Here is an 8569-nt window from a genome sequence, read left to right as displayed (position 1 = left end):
TGGATGAACACAGCAGGCCAGGCAGCATCAGAGGAGCAGGAAAGCTGGCATTTTGGGTCTAGACTCTTCTTCTGAAAAAGGGTCCAGGCCCGAAACGTCAACTTTCCTGCTCCTCTGATGCTGCCTGGCCTGCTGTGTTCATCCAGCTCTATACCTTGTTATCTCAGACTCCAGCATCGGCAGTTCCTACTATCTCTATAGTAAAAGGATGATCTTTCTCTCTAACCTTGTTGAATTACAAATAAACAAGCAATTAGACTCATCCATCCAGCTGATAATAGATAGGGTTAAAAGGTGAGAACACAATTCTGATGAAAATTTTCGTGTTAAGGATGGGAAACTATAAGTACACAGTCAACTGTATATGATTAGAATAGAGTAGAATGATCTTGAAACCACCATTATAGCCGGAGGATCTAATTTTCAGGATATATGTGTAAAGATACTGTGAAAACGCAGCAATTTTGAACCTAATAAAAGAAGTAAATAAAAACTATAACCAAATTCATGAAAATAAATGAAGTAGGTAGACTTCAGAACAATTTGTAAATTAGAGCATACTGAAGCAACTTGATCTGTTTAAGATATGCCATTGCAAAGATGATGTTTATGGTATGTCCCAGGCATCACATTTCCTTGGTAAAGTACGCCCCAGACATTTAATTTTTCTATTTTCTTTCATTATGTTGCAAGTTTTTTTTTTTTTAGAAGTTTTTCTTCTTCATTATTTTACTTAATTTATTGAGTGGTCTTACCTTTAGGTACATCCTGTAGATCCTTGTACCAGGAGACTGGAAATCCTGTTTTGGTCGTACCTGTTTTATAAATTGTACCATTTGGATCGTGTAGTAAATGGTGCTCTCCTTCAGTCAGAAGCTGTGCTTGAACTTCACTAAGCTTACGGCTCACCTCAACCAAATGCACTGAAATCTCAGATTCCTTCAGCACAGAATGAAGTTGGCTGAAAACCTAATTGTATAAATACAGGTTAATTGTTAAAATGAAAAGTTTTCTATAAGAAGTGTATTTAAAATAAATAGCAAATCAAATAATCTCTTTATTTAAAAGGTATTACAAAAATATAAAACAAAGATTGTGTATTTATTAACCGTCCCACCATAATTTTGTCCCTTCCTTCATTTTATCATCACTATTTAAATATTTATTGTTATCCCTAATTCCTTTAGAAAAACTGGAGCTTCACATTAAAAATGAAGAATCCTTAAGATTTCACTGGGCTCTGGGAATCTCATGAAGTGGATAATTTTGGGAAAACTCTGTGGTGGTAAATGTTGTATTCATGTGTTCTATTCTTTTCCACAGAACTACCACTCTCATTCTGGTTTGGTAAAGAGCATCTGTTCAATTTATTTGAAAATTGACTTAACAGAAAAACAGATATGTTGCTCTGTAATTGCAAGTTACATACACATCCTTAGTCTAGTACTCTACTGCTGGAGGCTTCATGGCTGCCGATCATGTAGTGTCATCCTGGTTCTTGTCTCAAAGAATTATTACTTACTGAGTGGAAAAAAAAATTCTCATCTCAATCCTAAAAGGTCTATCTGAGGCAGCGTGCCTTGATTCTGGATCAATCAGTGGAAACATTCTCTTCCATCTACACTGTCAATCTCTAAAAATTTTGTACATTTGAATGAGATCACCTCTCATTTTTCTAAACTCCAAAGAATGCAGACCCAGTTAATTTAGTCTTTCTTCATTGGACAATTCTTCTATCACAACAATTAGTATTGTCAAACTGTATCATGTAAATGAGGAGAGATAGTGGGAACTGCCGATGCTGGAGAATCTGAGATAACAAGGTGTAGAGCTGGATGAACACAGCAGACCAAGCAGCATCAGAGGAGCAGGAAAGCTGATGTTTCGGGTCTGGACCCTTCTTCAGAAATGGGGGAGGGGAAGGGGATTCTGAAATAAATAAAGAGAGCGGGGAGGCAGATGGAAGATGGATAAAGGAGCAGATAGGCATAGAGGAGACAGACAGGTCAAAGAGGCAGGGATGGAGCCAGTAAAGGTGAGTGTAGGTGGGGAGTTAGGGTGGGGATACGTCAGTCCAGGGAGGACGGACAGATCAAGGATGAGGCTGGTAGGTAGGAGGTGGGGGTGGGGCTTGGGCTTGAGGTGGGAGGACTGGATAGGTGGAAGGAAGGACGGACAGGTTAGGGAGGCAGGGATGAGCTGGGCTGGTTTTGGGATGCGGTCGGGGGAGGAGAGATTTTGAAGCTTGTGAAGATCACATTGATACCATTGGACTGCAGGGTTTCCAAGCGAAATATGAGGTGCTGTTCCTGCAACCTTCGGGTGACATCGTTGTGGCACTGGAGGAGGCCCAGGATGGACATGTCATCCAAGGAGTGGGAGGAAGAGTTGAAATGGTTCGCGACTGGGAGGTGCAGTCATTTGTCACGAACTGAGCGTAGGTGTTCCAGAAAGCGGTCTCCAAGCCTTCGCTTGGTTTTCCCGATGTGAGGAGGCCACATCAGGAACAGCGGATACAGTACACCACATTAGCAGATGTGCAGGTGAACATCTGTTTGATGCGGAAGGTCTTCTTGGGGCCTGGGATCGGGGTGAGGGGGGAGGTGTAGCACTTCCTGCAGTTGCAGGGAAAAGTGCCGGGGGTGGTGGGGCTGGTGGGGAGTGTGGAGCGGACAAGGGAGTCATGGAGAGAGTGGTCCCTCCAGAAGGCAGACAAGGGTGGGGAGGGAAAAATGTCTTTGGTAGTGGGGTCAGATTGCAGATGGCAGAAGTGCCGGAGGATGATGCGTTGGATCCGGAGGTTGGTAGGGTGGTACGTGAGAACAAGGGGGATTCTGTTTTGGTTGTTATTGTAGGGAGGGGGTGTGAGGGATGAGTTGCAGGAAATGCGAGAGACACGGTTGAGGGCGTTTTCGACCATTGCGGAGGGGAAGTTACGGTGCTTGAAAAACGAGGACATCTGGGATGTCCGGGGATGGAATGCCTCATCTTGGGAGCAGATGCGGTGGAGGCGAAGGAACTGGGAATATGGGATGGCATTTTTGCAGGAAGTTGGGTGAGAAGAGGTAAAATACACCAGGCTTGGCCTCCTGTGTTCATCCAGCTCTACACCTTGTTATCTCTTTATCATGTAGATGATGGCTTGAGAGTTGGATCAGAAGCGAGTTATTTGCCACATGATTTTGACCCTCTCATTCTGAATTTGGCAGTGGTCAACATTTTCTGTATGTATATTTTTTTAATAACCTAACAGAAGAATAGTGATAGATTTCCACAATGTCACCAACTCTTGCACTGTTCTTAGACAGGCAAGAGATTTCGTATGTCATTGCCATTAGTGAACTTTTCAACACTTACAAATTCCTCATGCCTCATAGCAAGAAGGAAAGAAAATGCCAAGTCTCAAATGTGCATTCTTTAAATCTGAAAAATTGCATTTAACTAAATAATAAAAAAGGATTATCCATAAAAGTCATCTTAGCTTGGCTAAATTTATTGACATTGACATTGATAGTGTGATGATGAAAACAACGAGCATTATATCTTTGAGAATGCTGAAATTAAACTGTTAAATATCTTTCCTCACTCTTTCTTGAAATAATACAATAGTTACCAGTGTAGGAGTTTTACAAGTACTTTCACAATTTCAAACGTGGTTAAGTCATAACAGTGTAATCTTTGAGTGAATTAAAGAAAATTCTAAAAGGAGAACCAGTATTCTATATTCTATCATAATGTGTAAATGCATTTGAGACAAGAGAGAAATAATCATAAGAAAATTCACACTTTGGTATTTAGGTTTGAAAAGTTATAAAACCAAGAAATAATTGATATCTTACCCTTAGAGCATCACTTGCTAAAGTACCCCTGCCAGGCCCAAGTTCTACTAGTTGAAATGTTTTTGGTTTACCAGCAGCCATCCACTCGCTTACGCACCACACTCCAAGTAGCTTGGGATGGGGGAGAAAAAATACTTACGATAACTGTTTAATTTAACTAGTGCAATGTAAATACAGGAATTAACTAACTACAGTGAATTTAATAGTGTGGCCTTACCTATTAACTATGCAATGTACCCTCCATATCAATCAAACACTTCAATGTATATTAGGTAAACTTTAAAAGTTTGGCACACCATATCAATTAAAATTGGAATCTAGCTCAAGGATCAGTACCCAACACTCTTTCATGCTTTGACATCCTCTTTAGAAAGTATTTTAACAATCTTGTAAAAGCTTTCTTTGATGTGGGATAAAAGGAAAATGAACTAAGCTGAAGCACGGGTCCTTTTCAATACTGTTCGAACAAACATCCAACTGGTTGACCGGACAGTAGTACTGGCCATTCATCTCATGAACTCAGTATTGGTCTAGAGATATTAAAGGAAGCAGGAGGAAAATTCACACTTCACCATAAATCATAGCTGTGACTACCATAGTATGGTTACGATTTGTATCAGTCAATTTTAGTAATGCATAGGCTGTTGGCCATCCTATAATAGGTTACACTTTAAAATTATTCAATTAAATCCTGATTTATGACAATCAAAATTATTCTGCTACCTTATCTATTTTATACAAGCAATAGTAAGGAAATAGCTTTCTTGCTTTTGATTTTTCAGGGTTCTACAGAAGCAAAACAATTATACAATGCACTGTTAGACTTACTTCTCCAAATATCTGACTAATTTCAGGTGATGTAATGAAGTCTCCTTGTGGTCCTAGAACATCCCTGTGTTGATAATATCCCTGGAATAGATTTTACAAATATTTTCAGCTAATAATGCCCATTAAAAGACACCCTTTGATGTATTACATAATTATGTTTTCACATATAGTACGCTAATTGCAGGAGCAGAAGATTGTTCAGTAATTATCAATACAAGTCTAACCAAAAAAAAAGAAAAAAAGCAAAACCGTTTCATACTGTCAGCATGTCTCATAACACTTTATTGCTGACAAAGTATTTTGGTGTGTAATCACTGTAATTTAAGAAATACATCAGTCAATTTGTATACAACAAGATTTCACAAACAACCATCTGATAATGGACACATGTTGTGAAGTTGATTCAGGATGAGGAATAATGGCCCCATTCATCTTCAGATTAATGCCACTATACGTTTTATATCTACCCAAGAAGCCACAAGGGTCCTGTATTACTTGATTTTTACATGTTTTATTTGAATTTTGGCACCTCCAACACTGCAGGACTATCTCCACTGGAGTTTAGCCTTGATGTTTTTGCGCTCAAGTCCTAAAATAGGAGTGAAATTCACAACATTATAACTCTGAGGTAAGAGTTTTTTTTTGTGGGCCAGTTTGTAGCATTAAAATAGCAGCCATTGCAAAGATACCAATGTTTAACAGTCAATGAGGGTTACATACTGTGACAGGATTGGTTAAAACTTCTCTCATATATTCTGCTACTGAAATCGGGCCTGTTGATTTTATTTTTGAAATCAGGTGCTTTAGCATCATACTATCTTGATTGCTTTCTTTTACAATGTCTGATGTTCTGGAACATAATCTTATCCATTGGCTGGACCATAATCGTCCACAATCTGCAAGAAATGGAAAAGATGATTGAAGTAATGTTCCAGTCAAATACAACAAACATTTTACTAACATGACAATTTAAGCCAATGCAATAGTTTAACTGTACATTAAGTACAGTTGTTTCTCACAATCTGAGCAACTAAAAGAGATCAGAATCTAGAAATCATCAGTTTTGTTGTATTTCAAGTACGAGGAAAGGGATATTTTTTGTATTAAGGCTGGGAGAACTGACAATTTCTGCTTAACCTAACCTTCAACGGTAAGATCATGATTGAAACAACTCTCGTCATTTTTAGTGGAAACATATAACCTGAGCTTTCCATAACAGTCAAATATTCAGAATGATACATACGATCAGCAACATTAATGCGAGTGCAATTAAACACATGGAGTTTTTTAAAAAAAATAACATGCAAACTAGTAATACGAGAGACTGAAAGAAAAACTGTCATCACTTGGCAACCTGAGGATTTACTGCACAGGAAATACCTGGAGAGTCTTTTCTGGAAATATAGGAGGAAACTCCTCTACAAAAATGTTTTAATCCAGAAAAGAACCTCATCGTATACAGTTTTATCATTCCCTCATCTATTCTCAGTAAATGACATGAGGTTCACAACAATCGACAAAGCCACAACCTTTCACCGTCGACCTGTCACCCCTCACTCCTTCCAGGTCATATGCTATAAACAATGATCAATACATTGACATTTATATATATTTCATGGTATAAGCAGGAAATATGTATAAAATATTTATTATTACTTATGAATGTTTGCTCTTATTCGTTTTTGCTCAATTTTTAAAAATTAATTAATTTTATGTCTTTGACAGGTCCTGGACTGCGCATGCGTACGGGCAGCGATGAACGACATGGCGGCGGTGGCGATGGATTCTGAGACGTTGCTGGAAAATTCCGAAGAAGAGGAAAGGGCGGATCGCGACGAGTCGCAACGTTGTGATGGAGAGGGTACAGGCGAAGAGTTCACGCTGGACCTCGTACGGCAGCTCGGAGGGACTAAGGTACGATAGAAAGAGCAAGAGATAAAGGACGGGGTGTCGCTTGAAGGTCCCATTGCCCACGTGGGGGAAACGCTGCTGCTGCTGTTTTTGAGTCTTGCTGGCTACCAGCTAAATACCTCGAAAGGGGTTGCTTGAGTTGTCTCAGTGCTAGTGCCCGGCAATTTTGGTGTGTCTGCCCTGGCACAGTTTGGTGATATTCTCGCCTTTGGAGTGCATTCAATTCCCATTCCAAAATACTTGAATACAAAAATCTAGACTGATTGCCAGTACTGTACTGAGGGTATGCTGCATTGTTGGAGGTGCTATCTTAGGGCCCGTCAAGTGGATGTATTATTTAAGAGAAGAAGGGGAGCAATGTCCCTGGTGATCTGGTCAGTATTTGTCTCTTAATGGACAGCACAAAAACAGATTATCTGACCAGTATCATATTTAGTCGTTTGACAGTACAAAATTTGAATATTGTAGGAAAAGAATGGCCTTTGTTATGATGCCACGTTCTGCAAGGGGAACTCAGAAATGTCACCTTTTTCCTCCACTGAGAATTCCCTGCCACCATAGTCACTGGGGTCCTCAGCCATGTCTGACCTATTTCCTGCTCTTTTACCCTCACCCTTTCCCTTCTCCCTGTCAAAAGATCCTCACTTTCCACCCCACTAGCTTTCACATCCAAAGGATCATGAGCTGCTATTTCTGCCATCTCTAGGAGGATACCACCACCAGGCACACATTTTCATCCCTTGTCAGCATTCCGCAAGGACCGTTCCTTCGAGAACACCTTGGACCACTCCTTCTCCACACAACCCTACGGCATCTTCCCATGCAATCACAAAAGATGCAACACTTACCCTTTTATTTCCTCCGTCCTCACTATCCAAGGCCTCAGACATACCTTCCAGGTGAAGTAGCAATTTACATGCACTTCATTTCAATCTAGTCTACTATATTTGCTGCACACAATATGGTTTCCTCACTGGGGAGATGAAACGCAGATGGGTTACCATTTTGCAAAACACCGATGCTCTGTCTGTTAAAAATGACCCTGAACTTCTACTTGCCTGCCAATTCAACACATCATTGTGTTCCCATGCCAACATTTCTTCTGGAGCCTGCTGTAATGTTCCAGCAAAACTCAAGAAAGCTGAAGGAACTGCACCTTGCTTTCCACCTAGGTATTTAAAGCCTTCAGTGTTGTTAACAATTTAACAATGTGAACACCCTTCTCCACATTAGCTGCCGCCACACTCCTAGGAACTGTTTTTTATGGGTTTCTCCCAGCAAAGCCAACCCATTTTCAACCAGTTACACTTCTCATTAGCATCCTACTCAGCATTATCTCCCTATTAGCTTATCATCAGCAATCCCCTTTTTCTGTCCTCCGATCTCTAGGTATTCTGTTCACTCCTTCCCCCAACCCCATCATTGGCATAAATGCCACCCTTCCCACTTGCTTACAGTTCTGATGAAGGGTCAGATGCTGCCAGATCCACTGCATTTCTTCAGTACTTTCTATTTCTGGTTCAGTTTTCCAGTGTCCGCAGTTCTTTTGTTTTATTTCAACATCAATATTGTTTCAGGAGAGTGTTCCTTAATTGGCAAATGGACTGTGATTGCAAGAAGTATTGCCATAGAGAATGCAGTTGTCAATGATAACCGATAATTAACTGCCAATCTGTTCAAATTTAAATTCAGGCAGGTTGACAGATGAGTGAAGGCATTGCCCTGAGAAATGAATAAGAGAGTAGGTTGTCTCCTAATTGGCTCAGTTGAAACAGGCAGTGTGTGTGTGTACTAAAACAGAAATTGCTGGAAAAGCTCAGCAGGTCTGGCAGCATCTGTGAAGAAAAGTCAGAGTTAACATTTTGGGTCTGGTGATCCTTCCTCAGAAAGTTCTGAGGAAGGGTCACCAGACCCAAAACGTTAATTCACCAGACCTGAAATGTTAACTCTGACTTTTCTTCACAGATGCTGCCAGACCTGCTGAGCTTTTC

At 40.3% G+C, this 8569-nt stretch overlaps 1 protein-coding gene across 2 annotated transcripts; it reads right to left on the bottom strand.

Annotated features, from left to right (window-relative positions):
• Nucleotides 1–689: 689 nt before the first annotated feature.
• Nucleotides 690–6190, bottom strand: LOC109914458 (protein arginine methyltransferase NDUFAF7, mitochondrial). Of its 2 annotated transcripts, none has more exons than XM_048594368.1 (5): nt 6048–6190; nt 5388–5563; nt 4668–4748; nt 3840–3950; nt 690–969 (listed from the first exon to the last, which is right to left on the bottom strand). In XM_048594368.1, the coding sequence occupies exons 1-5, from the start codon at nt 6136–6138 to the stop codon at nt 739–741; spliced, it is 690 nt and encodes a 229-aa protein (XP_048450325.1). In that variant the 5' UTR covers nt 6139–6190; the 3' UTR covers nt 690–738. The 2 variants fall into 2 exon arrangements, with proteins under 2 accessions (XP_048450325.1, XP_048450324.1); XM_048594367.1 differs by lacking the exon at nt 6048–6190 and adding an exon at nt 5911–6035.
• Nucleotides 6191–8569: the final 2379 nt, after the last annotated feature.

Source organism: Rhincodon typus, unplaced genomic scaffold (assembly GCF_021869965.1).
Source record: "Rhincodon typus isolate 14 unplaced genomic scaffold, sRhiTyp1.1 hic_rhity00008660, whole genome shotgun sequence".
Lineage (NCBI taxonomy): Eukaryota > Metazoa > Chordata > Chondrichthyes > Orectolobiformes > Rhincodontidae > Rhincodon > Rhincodon typus.
Note: the sequence above shows the minus strand (reverse complement) of the source record. Positions and strands in the feature narration are given on the sequence as shown.

Coding starts and splice junctions, on each gene's coding strand:
- LOC109914458 (XM_048594367.1), bottom strand. CDS start 6,010: ATGACAGTTTTTCTTTCAGTCTCTCGTATTACTAGTTTGCATGTTATT. Junction 5,564..5,910: donor TCGCATTAATGTTGCTGATC/GTATGTATCATT, acceptor CATTTCTTGCAG/ATTGTGGACGATTATGGTCC. Junction 3,951..4,667: donor TTAGTCAGATATTTGGAGAA/GTAAGTCTAACA, acceptor CCCCATCCCAAG/CTACTTGGAGTGTGGTGCGT.